This window comes from Saccopteryx bilineata, chromosome 4, assembly GCF_036850765.1.
Source record: "Saccopteryx bilineata isolate mSacBil1 chromosome 4, mSacBil1_pri_phased_curated, whole genome shotgun sequence".
Classification (NCBI taxonomy): domain Eukaryota; kingdom Metazoa; phylum Chordata; class Mammalia; order Chiroptera; family Emballonuridae; genus Saccopteryx; species Saccopteryx bilineata.
In genome coordinates, this window is record NC_089493.1 from 8,752,734 (window position 1) to 8,775,301 (window position 22,568).

The following is a 22,568-nucleotide window of genomic DNA, read 5'->3' on the forward strand; positions in this document are numbered from 1 at the left end:
TGTCAGCATCGCCCCCGGGGCAGTGAAAGATGGACACAGCATGGGGCAGAAGCAGATTTCCAGTTGCCCGTGTGCAAAATAACACAATAACTAATACGTAATAATACAAATATAAACTCCGTTTTGTGTACTCACAACTGTAAGCCTACTTTTGCTCAACCCTATATTTAATTCTATTTAATATTAATTACATTTACAGTGCCACATGAGGCTAGTGACTACCATATTAGAACAGTTCTTAAAAACTCGTTCTTATCTGACTTAGGGTATAAAAGAATCGTATCAAAAAGTACAAGTAAGATAACAATCTGAGAAATGGACATAAGTTTCTGCACACAAAGTCTAAGGATCCGTGAAACCCTGAAGCCCCCAGTGGCCGAGAGAAACAGCAGAGCTGCTCGAAGCCCATGCCCCTTTCTGTGTTCCAGATCCCACTCCCTCCTGTCACCTTGCAAAACTCCAACGATTCCCCTTCACTCTCCTAGCTCTTCAACTTAGTTTCCAACAAATTCTATGTATAAGCACTTAAATAAGTCCTCTGTGGTTCCTCAATCCTTCAGCTCAAGCTCACACTCTTCAACTGATAAATGACGTCACGACAAGGTGAACAACACTAGAGGACTTAACGAATCCTGGTGCCTATGTGACATTCATATAAAAAACCAGAGTGCATTCAGCTTATAAATGCTTTGGAGCTAACTGGTATAGCAGGTCCTCAAATAATGTCATTTTATTATAATGCTGACGAGAAAGAAAAACAAACACTATAGGTTTCCGGCTGGGGACCCTGGACACTGTCTGTGTGAAGTCCTGCCCGCTCTCCCCACATCCGTGCGGGTTTTCCCCAGGTGCTCAGGGTAGGTGCTCTGGCTCCTCCCGCACCCGAAGACATACACGTTCTGTGAATGGTGGCCCAAACTGCCCCAGTCTGAGTGAGTGTGGGTGTGGGTGCAAGGGGCCTGGTGAGGAAAGTGCACCCTGTCCAGGACGGTTCCCATCTGGTCCCTCAAGCTGCCGGGATAAGCTCTGGCCACCCGCCACCCTGAACTGGAATAGGCAGGTTATAAAAGCATCACCTTACTTGTTTTTATTAATCTTTCTTAAATGTATGTATAACTCATATATTTCAATGTTTGATATTAGAATTGTTTGGAGTCTTTATTTAGAAATTTGGTGATGTTTTTGATACTAAAGATATGCCAGCCTGACCTGTAGTGGCGCAGTGGGATAAAGCGTCAACCTGGAAAACTGAGGTTGCCGGTTCGAAACCTTGGGCTTGTCTGGTCAAGGCACATATGGGAGTTGATGCTTCCTGCTCCTCCCCCTTCTCTCTCTCTCTCTCTCTCCCCCCTCTCTCTAAAAATCAATAAATAAAGATATGCCATGCGAAGTTAAGAGGGTTTAACCCAATCAGCCTCTGGTAAAACTGGTTTTGTTACACGCTTTGCTTCAAGTCACAGCTTCCAAGAACCTATCAATGACATTAAGCGAGGAGTTACTGTACAGGGAAGTAAATGAAGGCAACAGAGCAGGTGATACCCCAACCCAAGAAAGTACAGGGAGGAAATAAAGGCCCGAGGCGAGAACCCTCCAGGCACCACAATCTAACGATTGAGCTGGGGAGAAGAGCTGACCCCAGAACCACAGGAAGGAAAACCTGATGGAGCTGGAGAGGGGCCAGTGCATAAGAGATACTCATTATTTGTTAAGCAAATACACAACCATTAACTTCACAATCAGAAGTCTTCTGTACAGATGCTATTTAATATTACTTCTAATATTAAACTTTGGAAACTAATATTAAAATTTTTGAAATGATAAGTACCCGTTTTACATATACATTTACAGTTGTGAGTACGTGAACCAGCTTATTTTCGTATTATTTGTATTACAGCTGTGAGCCAACTTTTGCCTATCCTTGTATGTGCATGAATGCAAAAGTACACAAAGGCCTTTATACAAATCTTTAAATTCTTAAAATTTCTGCTTTTACATTTAAAAAAAATTAATAAAAATTTGAAAGGTAACACTATAAATGGGGAACAGTTTTAAAACTGAAGATTCAGAGGCAATGTCTTTATGTGAAGTCTTCAGATTATGCATTACACAGCCTAAAACGTATCGCATACTCACAGCCCAAGACAGAGAACAGAGCCCTTCTCTGCCCTCAGCATGTTTTATTTCAAGCTCATGCAAAGAATCATCCCAACTTGAATCTTCACCACTAGGAAAAACCTTTAAGAATCCAATTTCTACAATTCCTTTTTTTAAGTTTCAAGTGCTCAAATTTTAATGATCAACTCAACAAGTGATCAGCATAACCATTATAATTTAAATTAGCAGCATCCCCAAAAATCTACCATAACAGCTCCCTTTCAAAATACAGTTGTTTATCCAGTAAAAAAAAAAGTCTGCAAGTATACACTATAAAGATTTATAGAAGTTAAATATAAAAATGGCCTCCCCCTCTCATTTCTCTCTCTCTCTCTCTCACTTTCCCTCCTGCTGCCATGGCTCAATTGGAACGAGTTGGCCCCAGATGCTGAGGATGGCTCCACAACCTTCCACCTCAGGCACTAAGAAGAGCTCAGTGGTGGAGCAATGTCCCAGATGAGCAGAGCATCGCCCCCTAGTGGGCTTGCAAGGTGGATCCTGGTCAGGGTACATGCAAGAATTTGTTCCTGCTCCCCTTTCACTGAATTAAAAGAACAAAAACCTTTTATGCTCAAATTTTTGTTACCACAGCCATGTATTTCTTTCATAATAAAAACATTTAACTTCTATAAATGTTTTTTAAAAGAATTTAATTCTTCAAAAGAGTTTTCCTAACATAAACCAGCCCACATAGATCTTCACCTTCTTTAGGAGATCCCTAATATTCACAGATATGTTCCCCTGAGACACAGGTCTAAGCAGCTCTAGGACAGAAAAGTAACTTTGGCCCTCTCATCTGTTCTCCTTAGCACACCATACCACTCACTGTAGGCAGGCGTCTCAGTACATGAAACTGAAGGGCTGTGACACTAATACTCATATCTGTATCAAGACAATATGGAATACAAGTATGACATGGTAGGACAACAAATTACTTTCTGCAAAACTAAGAATTAAATGGCTATTTAAAAAATACATAAGATGGAGTAAAAATAATATTCTAAATAGATGACTTTAACAACAAGAGCATATCTAACTGTTCATAAATAGCCACGATAATAGAAATGCCCTTGTTTTCCTTACCCCTGAGAGCTGCCAGAACTGTTCAATGGACTGGTCTTCATAGCACTGGTAGGCGAAGGCACAGACATGCTGTTATCACTGTCCATAGATAAGTCGAGGCTGTTTTCATTTGGAGGTGTCAATCTGACACCTTCCACTGAATGCTGCAATTAATAAAATACTTAATCAAATACATCAGATCTTTGAAACATAAACATCTTGCTCATGAAGTCTGTAGTGAAACAAGTTTTCTAATATTCTAAACGATCATCTTTCGTATCCAAAAATGCTACCAGTCTCTCTCTCCACCAGACAGGGATTTGTGCAGTACACTACACTCAAGTTACCTTTTTCTTCTTCTGAAGCACATGATTAGGTAGTAGTTCGTGGAGTTGCTTTCTTCTTACATGCATTGCAGCAATTTTCATGTCCACCTCAAACATCTTGCTGTTTATTGCTTGCCTATAAACTGTACAATCAGGAAATTGTTACAAGAAATAGAAACATTTTAATAAAGGGAGTTAAACTCAACCTGGAGGGGCTATTTTAAGTAGGGATCCTTTATACATCAATACTTCCTACCTGTAAAATTATCAGGTGAGAACCTACCTCTACTCTGACAGTTCACTGCCTGACCAAACTCAAAGTTGCTTTTACCACAAGTCTACATAATGAACAAATCCACAAAGTATATGAACTCTTCCAGTGTAATAACTCTCAAAGTGGTAACCTTAATAACATATTTTCTATTACAGAAATAACTCAACAGGTCACAGAACAAAAATAATATGCTAAAAATAAGTAAAACCAAATAATTTCATTCCAGAGGTTCCCAAAAATGGAAACACTCATTCACTCAGTTAAACAACAAATATTTATGGTGTGGCTATACTGTATCACACTGTTCTAGACACAGAAAGACCAAAATAACTTCAGTCTGCATCCAGTAGAAAAAATACACAAGCAAAAAAATTTAGTCAAACATAGTTATCCTTTGAACACAGGAGTTAAGGGTGGCAACCTCCCAGGAAGTCAAAAAATATGAACACAGTAACTCTAGTTAGCCTTCTGCATAGTGGATTCCCAACTATGGGGCTGACCCTTGAACATGGGTTTAAACTGTGTGGATCCCGAAAGATTACACGTACAGTATAAGTGGACCTGCTCAGCGTCCACAAGACAGCAACCCATGTCGCTCAAGAGTTAGCTGTATTTCATATCAGATGGTGCCAGGTGCTACGCAACAACGGAGTAGGGGAGAGAGCAAGCTACGCCTGGGGACTGAGATTACATGAGTGAGGGAGGGAGCCCACTGTACCTGGTGGAACAGCACTCCAGGAAGAGAACCATCAGGACGAAACGTCCCGAGGGCAGAGCATGCCTGGAGTGCTTGAGGGACACCAAAGGCCACAGGAAAGGAGGCTTTAAAAGTAGAGATCAGTAATCCTTTATCTGCAATTCTAAAATCCCAAAAGCTCTCACCCAACACACAAGCTTTTCCTAAGATTGGCACCAAAACTCATCTGGCAACAAACCTTGAACTGAACTATTTGTGGCTATTTGGCCTCTACCTTTGTGACTATCAAATGCGACTATCAAAACAGTAAGGTTACTGTCTGACTACAAATGTTGCTCCGGGCCCTGGAGTGGTACTAACTTCAGTACCTTTCTGGCCCCGACACACATGGATAAAGCTTTCTGAACTTAAAAAGTGAAGTCAAGAGACATAATGAGAATGTCAGATCAGGTAAAGGCTTGTAAACCACAGTCAAGACTGGGACTTTGATTCTAAATGACATGAAAAGCCATTACAGGCTGTGAACAGGCGAGGCATGATTTAACATTTAGGATGCGGACCGAAACAGGTGAAGGGGGGCAGCGGGCAGAACAGGGATGCTACCACAAAGCAGAAACCCAGCCCAGCAAGCAGTGCTTAAGTGGCCTGGACTAGGCTGACAGCAGCAGAAATACCAATTAGCAGAAATTTCAATGTAGTATTCTGAAAGCATAGGCAAACAAATTTTTTAATGGATTTATACCAACTACAGCAGGTTCTCAACGTTTCATTATACCGCTGATGGGGGGGGGGGGGGGAGTTTGATTCCCGGCCAGGATGGCTGGCTGTGTGGTTTGCATGTTCTCCCCATGCGTGCACGGGCTTCCTTCCGGGGCCTCCGGTTTCCCCCCACATCCAGAGCTGTGCAGTTAGGTGAACAGGCATGTCTGACGGAGTGAGGGTGTGTGTCTGAGTGCACTGGAAGGGTGTCCTGTCCAGGAGAGTCCCACTTGTGCCCTAAGTTGCCAGGAGAAGCTCCAGCCACTAGTCACCTTGAACTGGAATAAGGGGAAATAATTATCGTACTTGTTTTTATTAATCTTCCTTAAATGTATGTATAACTCACCTTTATTTCAATGTTTAATATTAAAAGTATTTGGGATCAATATTTTGAAGTCTGGTGATTTTTTGAGACCAGAACTGTGCCATAGGAACGTAACTCGTGCTGATTATCAGCCTATGGTAAAACCGGTTTAGTCAGAGATCATTTTGCTTAAGTATAATTTTTCTAAGAAGCTATCAAGGACCTTAAGTGAGGATTTACTATACAAGAAATACAGGAGGAGGACTCCAAGTCCAAGTTTTCTAGTTTGAAAAAACTACAAGAATTTAGTTGCCAAGACCTGAGAACAGAAAGATTTGAAGAAGTTGGACGCGACTAGAGGTAAGAATCTGAGGTTTGAACATGTTAAATTTGTTTTATTAGAAAATACCAAAAGTATTCCATTAAAATCTTTTAAGATACAGAAGAAATATTTCCTGCTCAAAATACCTGAAAGTTCCTTGAAAATCTTGATGGTTCATTAATACAAATTTTGATAAACTGCTCAACTTAAGACTCAAAGTACAAAACAGATTTTCTACAATTTTTTATTTATTCATTTTTTTTGGGGGAGGAGAGAGAGAGGGAGAGAGAGAAACAGAGAGAGAGAGAGAGAGAGAGAGATAGGGGGAGGAGCTGGAAGCATCAACTCCCATATGTGCCTTGACCAGGCAAGCCCAGGGTTTCGAACCGGCAACCTCAGCATTTCCAGGTCGACACTTTATCCACTGCGCCACCACAGGTCAGGCCAAAACAGATTTTCTAATTCAAGTATCTCTACATGACTTGTTAGTTCTTAAATAGTTTAAGTTTGACATCAGTATTTTTACTTTGGAAAAAAACACTTCTGTGGTGCTCAGCAGGTGAAGGTATCACCCTCCAAGTCACTTTCAAAAAACCTAAGTGCTTTTGTTGTCACAATAACTAAGGGTTATTACTTGGTATGGATACCAATGGGGAGAGTTCCTCACAGTGAACAATGATACCATGTCCTACTTATATTCCTAAAGATAAAAAAAAAAACATACTGATCAATTATATGAACCAAGAACTCAATTCAATCTTATATAAAAACCATGAAGTAATTTTAATATGAACTTTCCAGCAATGCAACTACCATATATATCAAGAGATCACCTTTTGTTCAACTTAAAACTTTAACTTTTATTATGTCACCACTGGTAATGCTGCTGGTCTCTTAATCAAAACAGGTAACACCTGTATCAACTGGTCAGTAGGAATTCAAACACCACACTGCTGCTAATTCTACATATAGGTGTATTCACCTGATCAAAATATGTCTTCCAGTCATTGCACCTAAGCAATTAATACTGAAATATATATTCTTTTCCTTTTATTTCTCCCTTATATTTAGTGTATGATACAAGCTTTTAAACAAATTATAACAGTTTTTTCTCTCTACTTCTCCAAAGAAGTAAAAAAATTTTAATGTTAAATCTGAATGTCCTTTGGGGAAAATTCATTGAGGACAGGTAAAACTGACACACACTAAACAATTTTTAGTGGGGGGTACGGAAAAAAGAGGTGTCCAAAAGAAACTTAGTCCCTAAAAAAGATGCAATTTGTCATTGCCTCTATGCACATTCACCATTCCCTTGAAAAGCTGCATCACTACAATCTACCAATTAAACCAGGTGTTTAAATTATACTGCCTAATTATATCTCAGGGTACAGTCAACCTGAAATGTAGCTCTAATCACCCTATTTGAGTCTATATCTGAAAAGGACAATAAATTTCCTCACAGTCACCAAAAATTTAGCTTCATAAATTTTTTTTTAATCAAGAGCGAGAGAGAGAGACAGACAGGACAGAAAGGGAGAGAGATGAGAAGCATCAACTCGTGATTGTAGCACCTTAGTCGTCCATTGATTGCTTTCTCATATGTGCCTTGACCCGGGGGCTCCCGAAGAGCGAATGACCCCTTGCTCAAGCCAGTGATTTATGCTTCAAGCCACCGTGACCTTTTAGGCTAAAGTCAACGACCATGGGGTCATCATGTCTATGGTCCAACACTCAAGCTGGCCACCTCAGGGTTTTAAACCTGGGTACTCAGCATCCCAGGTTGACACTCTATATTCACTGTGCCACCGCCTGGTCAGGCAGCTTCAGAAATTTCTCAGGTTCAAGATTATCATGGCAGTCAGACACAGACTTGGCCTTGTGGACAATCAAATATTCAGGTTGTTTCTAATAAGTAACTGTGGACAAATCAAACTTAAAATAGTTTTACTTAACTTTAGGCTTACCACAATGGGGAAAAAAAACATTTCTATACTACACAATACTAAAACTATAAGTAATCCAGAATCATTAAATTATTTTGGTGACTATGGTTTACCACACCCAAGTACAGGGGGTCCTCGGGTTACGACAGTCTCGACATACAACGTTTTGAGTTTACAACGCTCACTCCCATAAAAAAAACTTAAAAAAATTGAGACACGAGTGTTTTGGCTTCCACTATTAGTGCCGTACTCATGGAGGACACGGGCAGACTGTGTGGTCTGGCTGCGGCGGTGGAAGAATGTGTAGTGACACGAATCCATACGCAGTCAGGTGAGTCATGAGTGAGGGAGTTGACAGCCCCCAGTTCGCTTGTCTATGCCATTTTGGACTGTTAAAAGCCCAAGTGTTCCGTTTGTGTTAGGCTAGGGTATGCTTCGACTTACACCAAAATTCAGGTTACATTACTGTCGTAGAAACAGAACTGTGTCGTAACCCGAGGATCCTCTGTAATTTTAACAGTTATTACAAATATCACTAAGGTATACATGGAGACAAATTAATTCAAATATGCAAGTACACATTTGTTTATCCAAATAGAGATATACCTGTATCTGTGAAAGACTGAATATCATAGGTGAGATCAACACTGAGATTTTCAGAGTTTTCAGTTTTTTTAAACACTAACCCAATCACCCACATGGTGCGGAATTCTTCCCTGAAAAGTAAAAAGAATATTACTGTAGTTTACCAGGATTTCATAAAAATACAGTTATCATGATTGACAACCTGAGATATGTGAAAAAACTTAAAATAGTAATGTATAAGCAAATTAAATAAAGTGATAAGCCCAAACTCCATCAAACTCAAAGCCCTCCCCACACACCTGTCCTCTATATCTCTATTAAAATTCAGAAACAACCAGGGTACTAGGACAAATACACTCGTATTTGTCAATCTACGTATTGACACTCAATTTTCTTCGTGATGACCCTAAAGCACCAGATGCACTACAAAGAAAAATTACATTCAAACTAATGAAAGGGAACTATATATTGTAGAAAATGTGAAACAAAAAGGAATATCCTAGCTATAAAAATTTAGCTAGAAGTTAATATACATTCCTAAACCTTTAAAACACAATTGAAAAGGCTGCATGCGCAGAATTGACGCAGCATAGTAACTAGAACAAGGGTGATTCAGCTAGCTTTGAACATTTAATGGCGAATCCACTGAATGGACCAGGTAATAATTAAGACTGGAGCAACAAGAAATGCAAAGAGCTCAAATCACTCTCTTTCACATGATTACAGAAGAAAATAATCTGGAGCAATCAAAAGAATAGCTATTCTATTACTACACAATCTCAAATGATCCACTCCCTTATATTTGCAATCTTTCTTAAATGCTATTTTAATTTGTTAAAAAAGTCTCGCTACTAAAACTCCCAAATGCAATGAAGTATATATAGGCAAAACAAACTCATAAAGTAAGACAGCAACAATCAAACCAGAAACAGACTTATTATAAAAGACCTTGAAAAGTATGAAGTGAGCCTGATTTTAACGTATCTTCTCAATGTTCCAGAATACATCACAAATCAAATTTTTACACAGTCAAATCCAAGTATGTTTTCTTTTAAAAATCTATAAGATAAAAAGCAAAGACTGATGCTTGGCATAACAGCCACTCTGACAGCCACTGTACAACAGGGCAAGAAAGAAAGGTTAAGAAATGCAGATCTGCAAAATTCGCACTCTGATTTGTTAGTGGGCACCTGACCACTACAGATGATTATCAGAGGAATTTATTTCAGAGGTAATTTTTCTCAAGGAGTAATTTTTGTCTTCAATGTTTCTAATCAGGAAAACCTAACCTATATGTAAATTTCGATGTGGCTTTGAGCTGTATTATAATCAATTTAACAGTGGCTCTAGTTATTAAAAATTGCCTATAAATGCTTCTAGGAGCAAAAGTTGAAAATGGAAAGAGGAAATCAGATCAAATGAGAAGGTGGCTTACTTGTCAGGATTTTCTTTGGGTGCTGGAAATGACTGAGGATTCACATGAGCCAGTGTAATAAATTCATTCTTCTCCAAACTTCCAACCAAGATTCGAATTTTTGACTCCACCAAGCCCACCCTGAACAAATGTCACTTAGTATTAATATGAATTCTGGTTAATTTTAAAAATAAAATAAAATCCTGATATGCCAAGATTGTGGGCTTGATCCTTGATCAGGGAGGGCACATACAAGAAATAACCAATGAATGCATAAATAAGTGGAACAACAAATTGATGTTTCTCTCTCTTACTTCCTCTAAAATCAATAAATGAAAAACAAATCTGTTTCTGTCTCTCTCCCCTCCTCTCTCTATAATCAATAAATACATTTAAAATAAACACACACATACATAAAACACAAAATCAAATGTTTATGTAAAGTAGTATTATAAGGATCATATTTAAACACAGGGAGCAGTTCAACTCTCTGGACCCCCATAGATAAAGTGAAACCTTTACGTTCCAGCCAAAAATGCCGAAGATAAAATGGGAGAATAGAATCAAGCCACATTTCAAACTAGGAGGTTACAAGATATCCTTACAAATTATTTTTTAAAACACTTGAAATATAGTTAGGAAGTGACACATGTATCTCTGAGCCAAACAGAATAAAAATTGTATATGAATCCCAAATTCCTCTATTTCTATTACAAGCAGTAAAGCTCCATTTTTGAATAAAACCAAACTGGGTGTTTTATGGACTTCCATCTCCTGAGCTCTGTGGTTATCTGATTAATTTGGAGTTTATTTTTTCTGTAAAGTCTAATCTTGTACTCACCATTCTAGGCGTTGCTTTTCTGTTGGTGCACTTGCTAGAAGTACAATATAATGCCTTTGAAGATAAAGACAACATGCTATTTATTTTATTTAAGTGCTTTTTGTAGGATATTAATACCATAATATAGTAAGCTTCATGAGTTATGTATCAGCATCGATTTAGCAAGGAGGAACTGTGATCTAAATATGTACATAGAATCATAAAAGCTAATTCCCAAGTTTCTGTAACTACTGGCAAGTTTAATTCCTCTGAAAAGTAATTACATTATGAATAATTACCCCAAAAGCAGCTAAATTCAAGAATGCTGAATAAATATGAAATGATAATTTGGGTCAATGACGACAGAGGAGTGCTTTACCTACAAAGTTAAAGAGCTGCTCACTAAAATATAATCCATTAGAACCAAGTTACTTCAATGGAAATAAAGCAACAAGATTGTAGCCACAAAAACAGCATGACTAAATATATACATTACATCAGTAACTTCAAAAAATAATAACAAACACATCATGCTTTTAAAAATTAGCAAAAATTAAGCCCAAGTTAATACTGAAGGTCTCACGACCTTTCTCAAGTAACAGGATAAATTTCTGTGACAAAGCAGCAGCACCACTAATGTGAGGGCACCAAAGAAATCTTGTTTCTGTGCAGATTCCAATTCCAATGAAATTAAAGAAAAAGCAAGTTTTGCTTTTAGAAAATATCATCATGACCAAATATCTATTTTAAGTCTTTTAAAAACAAACTGTAACTGCGTACAATTCATACAGTTCAGCTGCATAAAACTAAAATGTTCAGTTCAATAAGCTCTTCCCCAGAATCTGTTTTAGGGGTGCTGGAAGCCAAACTTCTCACCAGAAATTTTACCTCAAAAAGCAAACTGATGCCATGTCTAGTGTGGACACTGCTTTGAAAAGTCAGAACATAACCAAAATTTTTAAATTACTTTTTTCTTTCAAAAGGCTGAAATCTTTGTTATCTTTCACATCTGACAAATGAGATTTCTGGTCAAAAGCACATGTATGATCTAGGACCAGAAAAAAAGCTACCAACCCTAGTTCAAGTTAGCCCCTCCCCCAGCACCTCCACCAAAGACATTTAGGCAAGGGATACTTGCCTAATGAAGATTTGGCCAGTTTTAAGCATCTTTTAACCATACTCCCTTAAACAGACCACTTGATTATGCTCACAAAGTATCTGGAAAAAAATAGTCCCGATTCTTCACAACTATGCTAACCCAGACCTAAGACTTGGTTACGTATACCATCTGTACAATGGGATACTTCCGCTCTCCGTGACAGAGGAATTGTTAAGTTCAAATGAGCTACCTTCAGGTCTTTATAAATTTACTGTAACAGAAGTAATATACATACATATGAACGCATAGCCAGATGGGTGAATATGTAGTCAAATCCACACAAGTACTTCCTTTACCAGTTTAATCTGTTCAGTATTATTTAAAGCAAACCAAATACAAATGACCCTTGAACAACACAGGTATGAACTGCACGGGTCCACTTATAGGTGGGTGGGTTTTGTTTTTTTTTCAGTAAATAAATCTATCTTCCTTCTGATGTTAATAACATTTTTCCTGTAGCTTACTTTGTTAGGATAGAGCATACAAAACTTAACATACAAACTGAGTTTAGCAATGACCTGTTATCAGTAAGCCTTCCAGTCAACAGTACACTATTAGTAGTTATGGGGGAGTCGAGAGCTAGCCAAGGGTTTTGAACTGCATGGGGTTTTGGTGTCCCTAACTCCTGCATTTTTCAAGGGTCAACAGTATATAGATCAAGCACAGATGGTTCAAATAAGTAAGTCACATGAAAGCACTTTTAAAAAGTCATGCATTTTGTGTACACAGAAAACCTCCTCTCAAGGGCCCTAACTGCTCTTAAATCAAACAAAATCGTGACTTCCACTTCCCTGGGAAATTGAAAATGGACAGATTTAAGAAACAAGAACAGGAAAGGGAGATGGAGGGAGAGCTCTCTGACAAAGTAGAACAACTTATAAAAGGAGACAACAAAGTATAAAAAGCAGCATGCATAAAGAACACCAGTCAGATTGTTTGGGTTCACCTAGGTTAAGGACAAAACTCGCCTCTCTAGATCACTTCACCACACTATTAAAAAGGATATTCTTAATGACTGCCTGATTCTTCAACAAAAGTTTCAAGGATGTACATATAGTGTTCTCTATTTACTAAGGCAAAGATATAATCCATTTAAATATTTTTTTGGTAATTCAAAATTTCAAGTTGTGAAGCTTAAAGAGTTTAACTTTGGTTCTTAATGAAATGGGGAGTATCTATTCTGTACATTGTTTACAGACATGCATTTGTTTTAACACTGCTGAAAGTGTTACACAAGTAACAAGTACTTATACTGACGTTAAATGTTTACTTAGCCATATATAAGTAAATTTAAAGTGGTAGATACAAAATACAATAATTAAGCCTAATAGAAATAACCTGCCATTAGGAACTTATTTATAAAGCAAAAACTCTTCCATCTAAGAAACTGAACAGAATCCCAGTTCTTCAAATCCCTGAAAGCACAAAGGCCAAGTAGTATCTCTTCCAAAAATGTGACAACTCCTATTTTACACTGTTACTATCATGCTTATGATGCTCAGATGGCTTCAGGGACACTTTGAAGTCTTCATGTAACAGTGATTAACTTAAAGATTATCAATTTCCAATAATAAATTTAAGTATAAAAATGTGCCCCACGTAAATTTTAAAAACTCCTTGGAACAGTTTAGTTACTATTATTACTTAATAACTACCCCCCCAGAAAGCATCATGTAAATAGGTTTCCTGGACATTTCATCACATTATTATTTTACCGGGGTAGATCATAGCTTATATATGCAGCGAAAAATCTCAAACAATCCATGCAAGTCCAGCTTTAAGTAACTCAGGACCAAGAATTATAGCTTCACTATTTTTAGAGTTTTTAAAACATTATAAGGCTCAAGTATTCTATATATGTATACTTCTTGAAATGATATTATTTCTTGCACTTTAGAGAACATTCTGGATTTTTTCCTAATACTTTCCTGCTTGTTTCCCGTGAAATGAAACACCTGATGTATTCACATTTCCTAGGTTAACAATGAAGCACTTTATTGCTTTATTTTTATTTATTTTTTACTTAAGTGTCAATGAGTATCTCGCAAGGAAAAACATAAAAAATATTTTATTAGGACTACTTAAAATTTCACAAAGCAATGTTACGCTTTTCACAAGGAACGATGTTTTGTCTTAAAAAGCAAGATAACTTCCTCCATGGTTCTCTCCTTTCCAAGAATGGCAAACAGGTATATTACATATGATTTAAAATCCTACACATCAAAATACTTGCAGGACATATTTCAAATAAGGTTTAACCAACTTTGACTCAAGAGAAACTTAAGAACTTCAATTCAGTGTACAGTCAATCTTTGGACTATTTTATGTTTTTAAAAATTCATATCTGTGAATACCTCTGAAGTCTAATAAAAGTATTTACTAGAAATTTGGGGAGAAGTTTTGAATACAATTTGGTATAGATAAAATTAGACCACTGTTGTCATATCTTCAAATCTGTTTTCCAAAAACTCACAGCTGAAGTTTTAATTTTGCTGATATAATTTCTTCTATTTGTTGCTACATCCTCAAGCCTAATTATGTTTAAGGTCATTTGTGATAACCAAAGGACTGTTTCAAGATAATTCAGTATAAACATAGTAATCTACATCTTTTAATCAGTCAACTGAAGAGCTCACATGTACTATTTGGCATTGATTGAAAGATAGCCTAAAATTTTTAAAAGAAAAAATTAAGCAAGCTTTAGAAAAATCTTCAAAGTTCTAGTAATACAAATTTATTCAAACAAATAAGACTATCAAGGTTTGTTCAATTTCAACAATAATCTTGCTTAAAATGAAGAAAGATACTTAGGTACTTTCAAGAATTTCATTCTACCCACCTCTCACCCTATAAGGAAGTGAAATAGGAAAAATAGTAAATCCAGCTTCATCTTTGATTCTCAGGGATTAAGAGATGCTGATACTTCTCTACAAACCAATTTATTATTCTCCATACAAGTAATTATGTACTCTATAATGTAGTTTTTAAAGTATCAGAAAATATGTTCATTAGTTTAAATGTTCAAAAGTACTTCCTCCACACTGGTTCAAATAAAAAAACAAAGAAAAATTATCTGCCAAATGGAAAAGCACAACTTACAGGGAATAAGTAATAAACAGAATATTCAATGTTATGCTATTTAAATGTTTACTGACAGGTAGTGCTTCCAGAACACAACAATTAAGCTGGCTCCATCATTGCTTTATCATGCAAAAGATACAAACAAAACACAGAGACATCATGAAGGTCATCATTCTTGTTTTTAATTGGGGAAATAGAATAAAGCAATCTTGCTTAGATTATTACAAAACACAATCCACAAGATCAAATGGTCAGGAAAGTTTCAAGCATTAAAGAAAAAAATTTTAGTGGGACTTTGGCAAATTTTCAGCTCAGGGCAAATAAAAGTGCAAGTCCATTTTTTTAAAAGTAAGATTTATTGTAACTTACAATTTTCATCAAAACCAACACATTCAGGCTTTTAACCTGTACTAAGGTGTTAAACCATTATATTAAAACCTTTAGTAAAAACTATTACCCACACTTAGATTCCAAAAGAATTACTTGTAGAAATATCTGAAGGGGCTTTATTAACTTTAGAGGAAAACTACATGTAGGCCAATAGTATCGGTAAGTATTAAAAACATTTGACTATAAATGCTGACATGTTATTAGCTTTGCCTATATTATAGAGAATCTTAATGTTTCCAGAAATAGCTGGAAATACTTAGTTTTGTAATAGTGAATATTAATTATAAATTTTGACAGTCCACTTCTTTGCCAAGGTATACAGGTTTTGAGATTTGGTGAGGACTAACATGTGCCTACAAAACTGACGTTGCTATAAATACAGGAGGAGGTTACAGAAGGCAGCGAAACTGTAGGGACTACACTTCACCTTGACAGATAAAAAAAGGGAGGGGGGTTAACTAGAAACAGTACACCCTTTGTGACAGGAAAGTTCTATAGAAGATATTTAAAGGAAAATTCAAAACTACATTAGTCTAGAAAGAAGAGATTTCACATACGCAACCATTACTTAAGAGAGCAACATGTCCGACATGCCTTAAAATACATACTTGTACTTTTGAAAGAAGTTTGGAGCTTCAAAAAGTTTGGACCACTCTCCCTTACTCAGCAAAATTTCATCTGTGATAGCAAGACCTAAATTAAAAACATATTAAAATGTTTGCATGGTTCAGTCTAACAATCTAGAGTTTTAAAGATCTTAAAACATACCACATGCGTTCACTATAACCCTAAAATAATTTTAACAAAAGCAATTTTAGTCAATGACTTCAGAGCATAAAGGTTCTTACATACATAAACACTTTTCGAAAATGCTAGAGGATTTTTTGAGAGCGAGGTATCCGGTAAATTACCACTATTCTAAAATGTCATGCTCACAGAATGACTCTCTCCAAAAACTGAAGCACTGTAGTTACCAAGAAAAGTTTTCCCAAAAGCTTTGTTTCTTGTCTGGCTAAAAACATGCTTACTGCTGATTCTAAAAGATAGCAACATCTTCCCACGAAGAGCCTGTTTAGACTAACAGAAAAGACTTTCACACATCTGAGTTTGAAGCTGGTAGTCATACAGCTAATTCTATTTCTTAGATAGACTCGTGTCAGTCAAATCAAACAATCCTGTTCCGGTAACTTCCCTCAAAACTGTTTGGCAATAGCTGTACCTTCACACTAAAAGTACAACTGAGATTCAGAAAAGTTTAGAGGTTCTTCCAAAATAATGGGAAGTGTAGACCCAAGCCTCCTCAAAAGAGCTTTCCAAGAATATAGCCTGCTAACAACATCGCGTGCCACACAGTAGAGACAAACTATCATTTAGTTTTACATGGCAATAGTTAAGTATGGCAGTAAATCAGCCCCAAAAGGCCCTTCTTAGAGTATGGCTTTAAATGTTGGTTAATCTTCCAATATATAATCAAAATACTGCCTAAAAGGAATTACACTTTTTCAAGTCAGTTCACAAATATATATTGTAATCAATAAAAACACCAAAATTCACCTCAGTGAATGCTTTCTTCAATCTAAATTGTACACCCGACTACAGGGTCTACATTGGTTATGTAAGTTCTCTGTGTAGAAGGGAGAACAGAAGGATAGCCACTTACCTTGTTTAAACTCCTCAACCATGACCATCCGTGTTGAAACGGACACATTGTACGTGGAGTTCTGCTGTGGGTATGCTGGTGTAATTATAGGCATAAGATGGTACCTATCACTGGGGTTTACCTACATACAACAACAGCCAATCAGTTTCTTCAAGTACATATGCAACAGATATTTGGACTTTTTACCCCTTGTTAAAACTGAACCAATGATTAAGTTTTATTTCATTCACAGCTGGAGTTGAGAAAGAAAAAACATGGGAGGAGACATTCTTTTTATAAGAATTCTTTACAGAATCAAGATTTTGTCTAAATTAATTGTTTGTTCCGATCGTGTCGGCATGACTATTCTGGCAGCCTTACTAGCAACAGTGTGCCTAAGGGTCTACTGGGACGGCTACTGATGTTTAGTTTTTCTTTTTTCAACAACAGAAACTGGGATGCACACACAATTGTACTTTCAAGAAATATCATATTCCAATGTTCTGTGTAAAGCAAACTTGAAACCACATGAAAACTTCCGGTCTAAGAGAACCTCAACTCACATGCAATGAAGCTTAGCTCCCTCGTGGTGGAGCCGTGTTATCCATGCTGGTATCACTTTCAGAGATAACAAAATGATTTAAAAACTGTTCATCTTAATCTACACACTAAGGATAAGTGGCATATTTCCCGGAAGAAAACTATACTCATCCCTCCAAAACTGTCTTGGGGTTTGGAAAACTTGAAAATACGATAGTTTGATGTTAAGAACTTAAAACTGACAATATTTTTGAAATTGTAAGATAAGAAAACAATGTAGAAAAGAATTTTATAAATCCCTAAAGCTTTATTCTAACCTGAATAAAGTACATGTTGCTAACATTTAAACTGAGTAAGCAATAAAGATCATAACTTTCTAAGAAGCAGAATGGAAGTTCTTTAGCCCAACCTTGTTTTTATAATCTTTAATACCCAAAACCAATTCTTATAATTACATCATAGAAATTAAAGTGGTATTTCTTAGGAGGTTTCTGCCAAAGGTAAACATTAAGCAACAGTTTTCCTATAACAACTCAAATTTTTTAACAGAATACTTAGATCAAATAAAAAAATACAGGGATTTTTAGTATCCTTTTATTTTTTTTTTTAAGCACAAATGCCCACACAACTTTGACTTACAAGGTATTCTATATAAAATAAAATGTTAGTGAACTTGATATTACGAACTATGTACAATTAAATGTAGTTTACAGGGTACATAATTATGCTTCTCACATGAGAGGACAATTATAGTTGAGGTAATCTAAAAAGAAGTGTAATACGAACAGGTCACTCATATGTAAAAGGATGGAAAGTCTCCCTGAAGTTTATGCAGATGACTTTTACTTGTTATTGCAGAGTGTGAATTTGTAGGGGAAAAAATAATACACTAACCCTTGGGTCCCATACAGGCAAATTAAGATTGCATTCTTCAGGCTGTTTCAATAGCACTGGATTTGGCCATTCCCTGTTTAAAAAGAGTGTAGCACTTGATAAGACTTGGATATTACCATCTAAACGTATTTTGTTAAACATACAGCATTGTGAATGTGATCCTTCTTCATTCATTTTGCCCTCGTGGTACATATAATAATCTTTTATTCCTGTTGACGTTAAGACTACTTGAAATACTTTTCTTCTATTAAATTAAACCATTTGGTAACTTTCTCAGACTGCAGTCAAACATCTACTCTATTTCTCAAAGAACTTAGATAAAGCACTATTTAAATTAAAAAGTATTATCCCACAACATCTAATATGTTCACCTCTACCCTGAACTAGATAAATCCCTCGAGAGGCAAAAGTCCTGTCTTTATACTAGCTCCATCCAAATACAACCAAGAATGAAAAGTTAACGCATTACAGGCAAAGTATAAATAATAATAAAAACTGATTAGGAAAATTTTTCTCTACTTCATGACAAGAGTTATGAGTATGTGTAATAAAACTTTGTGACATGAACATATTATTTTCAAGGTGCATCCTATGAATTAGCTACTTCAGTCATTTATGGAGTAGATTAAAAACTAGAAAACATTTACCATATCTAACATCAAGGTTAACATCTTAAAAATGGTATTTGCTATGTATGTGTAACATTAAAAAAATTCTGACATCCTTTAGTCATTCCCATCAAACTGATTATATATGATTAAGTACTATAAAATCCGAAAATAACAGACTCAGTATTAAAAAGTGTAGCAGAAAATAAAAGTGTGGGAGAGTTCTACATTATCAACTGTAATCCAAAAACTCTTATTTTTATAAAATAACTAAAAGACTCTTTTTCTTCAGAGGGAGGAGGTATAGAAGTTAGCAGAAACAAGGAGGAAGGAAAAAAATCTCTAAAATCATTTTCATTAAAACCAAGAACCTGCCCCAGCCAGTTGGCTCAGTGGTAGAGCAGTGGCCTATCATGTGTATGGTCTACGTTTGATTTTCGTCAAGGCACACAGAAGCGACCATCTGCTTCTTCACCCCACCCCCTTCTTCTCCTACAGCCATGGCTTGGTTTGTTAAAGCAAGTTGGCCCCGGCGCTGAAGATGGCTTCATGGCCTCTCCTCAGGCGCTAAAATAGCTTGGCTGACGAGCAATGGAGCAACAGCCCCAGACAGGCAGAACATCGCCTGGTAGGGGGCTTGCTGGGTGGATCCTGGTCAGGGTGCATGCAGGAGCCTGTCTCTATGCCTCTTAATAAAAAAACAAAACAAAAAAAACAACCAAAAAAACCCCTAAGCTTTGGGGCCAAATCAGCTAATATAAAATGGCAATCACTTCTTATCTTATTTTTCTTAAAGAAAAAATCCTGTTTGACAGATGCAAAAATGCTGACACAAGGGCACTTAAAAATGGAAAATCTCTCCAGGGTTAATGACTAATCTCAAAGGGAGGGTCAACTGCCTTTTTTCAAGCACTTATAGTTACTGCATCTTAATATTTTATCAAAGATAAATGGGCAGCTAAAAACAAAAACAATCACAAGAAACTAAGGGCCTATAGATTTAGAAGAATTCAAAGAGTAAAAGTTTGGAATATATAAGTTCATCTAAGGTAACTGATACCCCAACCCTATCTAGTCTTTGATTTCACAGACATTACAGTTAAGATTTAGAGTTCAGTTAGAGGTAAGTTTATATGTGGAGGTACTAATAGCAACTGCCATAGCACCCTGGGAAAGCTAGGGGAAAGGAATGGAATTAAGTTTGCCAGTTTACATACATGATCCTCCCCCCCCCCACAGACTATCTAAGTGGCTAGATCATGAACTAACATTTGAATCTGATACCAGCTGCAGAAATGTCATAGAAATAAGACTAAACTTCAGTGTCTACAATCAATTTTATTTTAATATAATCTAAACACATACCATTTAGAAAATACCAAGAAAAATTTATGTACAAGAGTTGATGCTATTGCATTTGGATAAAGCTGGCAAGTTCTTGCTACTAGCATAGCCCAGGAAACACCACCGAGGAAACCTAAGATATTGGAATAGATGTTGTGGCCTGTTGATAAGGGAAAAGCAAAAAGAACAGTTAGTGTTGAATCAAAGTTTAAATAGTTTTAATAAGCTAGCCAACAAATTCTGAACTCACGTTTGGCCCACAGTTTGATAGCTCTCAGAGTCAACCTGAAGTTGTCAATGTTTGGTACTAGGTGTAAAATTTCATCGGTTACCCTACAACCTGATTAATAAGAATGGAAGAAAAAAAAAAAACCAGCATTAAATAACAAAAATTTTAATAATATTCCTTTTAAGTTTTCTGAGATTAATGTCAAATTAAAAATACTTAATTTGAATCAGTAATGTTAATTCAACAAGAAGGCAAATAAAAAACCTAAAAGTTTGATCTATTACAAATGCTACCGTCAACTAAAGAATCTGAACTGTAATCTGCCTAATCTCAAACTTTCAACCCATAATTGAACTTCTTCCACTCCACATACGTTGAGCACAGTTTGATCCACTTACATTGCCAAGAATTATTCAAGAGCATAGTAACAATCAATGATAATCAAAAATGTTCAAAGACAATCCTTTCAACACAACAGTTAACATTACAAAGGGCACCAGGGATCAAACTAATTTAGTAAAACCCAAATTAGCAACAGGTTATGTTGCACAGTCTTTACATGTCCCAGGAAATTAAAAAAAAAAAAAGTTACAAGATAAGTAAAATAAGTTAGCAAATACCCTCTAAAGTCTAACTATTAAATAAAGCATATGTAACTCAAGTCTCTATGGATAACAACTATGGCTACAAAAGGCTTCATTACAAGACCTGAGTTTAAAACTATTTCATATTTGACAGGAAGTGCTACTATGCAAAAGGAAGTAGGTTTTGACATACCGTTAAGACTTCTTATACATCTTATATCTAAATTTTTAAGCAGACTGTCATCCCGTAAATCCAAGTCTTCTGGAATAGTCTGCAGTGCTAATCTTGCAAATAAAATATCAATCTAAAACAGAAACAAAACTTAACATTCTGTATCTGTCTATTTTTTAGGCATTTCTTTAAAAAAGAAAACAACACTCCTTCCAGCAGAGCTCTTCTCATTAACTAGGAACATGACAACGCCTCCGCAAGTCCAGTGTTAATTCATGCCAGAGGCATGTTAACCAGATACTGTTAAAACATGACCATATGAAACAGAATTTACACAAATACATGTTTTAATCATACTAAGTTTTGGTTTACTAAGTTTTTTAAATGCATCTATTGGATTTACTAAGTTTGCTAAACCATCTATATAAACTGTAAAATGATTACATACTAAAAGGTGCACAAATATAAGGCCATATCCTTACTTAGCCCAAATATTCCTGTCAGTAAAAAAGAAGCTCCAACTGAACTATTACATTATATTTCTCCAACTGAGTTTTGACAAAGAAAACAAAAACTGGCTAATTTTGAAGGCTTCTCCCCCCCCCCCCAAAAAAAAAGGTTGGTGTGCAAAAACTCTTAGCACAGACTTGTTAATTATTCCTGAGGGTATGATTTCAGATGCTGCTAGAGGTATGCCTTTTATAAGATCACTTCAGAAACAAGTGTTTTAAGATTTTACTGTGAAAACACATTCACATGTACCTATAGGATAGAGAAAAACTGTATACATACAAATAGCACCTGTGATGTTGCATAAGTTTTCCAATAAAATATATTCCAAAGCCTGAATTTAAACAGAAATAAAGATTATATGCTCACAAAAATATTAACTCAAAAAGCAACTCAGTAAGCCAGCCAATGAGTCTGCTTATCTGAATGTGTTTCTGCAGAAATTTGGAGAAAGCTGGCAATAGTAAAGCCATGTTACAAGCCTTAAGGACATTTCAAGTCATTAAGGTCCCTGAAAGTGGCTATAAGGAAGAAAAAAAAAAGCAACTCAGTGATGACACTGATATTTAAAAAAAGAAAATTATTTCACAAAATGTTGAAATGGAAAAACACTCCCTAAAATATTATTTTATTATACAATGTAGAAATAGAAAAAACACCTTAAATATTTCAAGTAACCACCTGGCTTTCATCTCCATCCTGAAAATTTTACACAACTGAGTTAATTCTCCCACAGAAAAAAACTCCCTGTTCTTTCT

General features: G+C 36.2%; 1 protein-coding gene and 1 non-coding gene across 3 annotated transcripts in view; one reads left to right on the top strand and one right to left on the bottom strand.

The window, feature by feature from the left end:
* Positions 1-22,568, bottom strand: part of PAPOLA (poly(A) polymerase alpha) — a 60,857-nt gene that overhangs the window by 13,103 nt on the left and 25,186 nt on the right. For both annotated transcript variants that reach the window (XM_066276264.1, XM_066276263.1), the window contains exons 7-17: positions 21,322-21,433; positions 20,566-20,655; positions 20,337-20,475; positions 18,364-18,436; positions 16,951-17,071; positions 15,899-15,983; positions 10,682-10,735; positions 9,862-9,981; positions 8,448-8,557; positions 3,564-3,685; positions 3,238-3,380 (exon numbers count right to left, since the gene is read on the bottom strand). In XM_066276264.1, the coding sequence (XP_066132361.1) occupies positions 3,238-3,380; positions 3,564-3,685; positions 8,448-8,557; positions 9,862-9,981; positions 10,682-10,735; positions 15,899-15,983; positions 16,951-17,071; positions 18,364-18,436; positions 20,337-20,475; positions 20,566-20,655; positions 21,322-21,433 (1,169 nt within the window). The remainder of the gene's footprint in view (positions 1-3,237; positions 3,381-3,563; positions 3,686-8,447; positions 8,558-9,861; positions 9,982-10,681; positions 10,736-15,898; positions 15,984-16,950; positions 17,072-18,363; positions 18,437-20,336; positions 20,476-20,565; positions 20,656-21,321; positions 21,434-22,568) is intronic.
* On the top strand, positions 22,209-22,339 carry LOC136336681 (small nucleolar RNA SNORA33). The gene has a single exon (XR_010731512.1). It is a non-coding gene; the product is annotated as a small nucleolar RNA SNORA33 (small nucleolar RNA).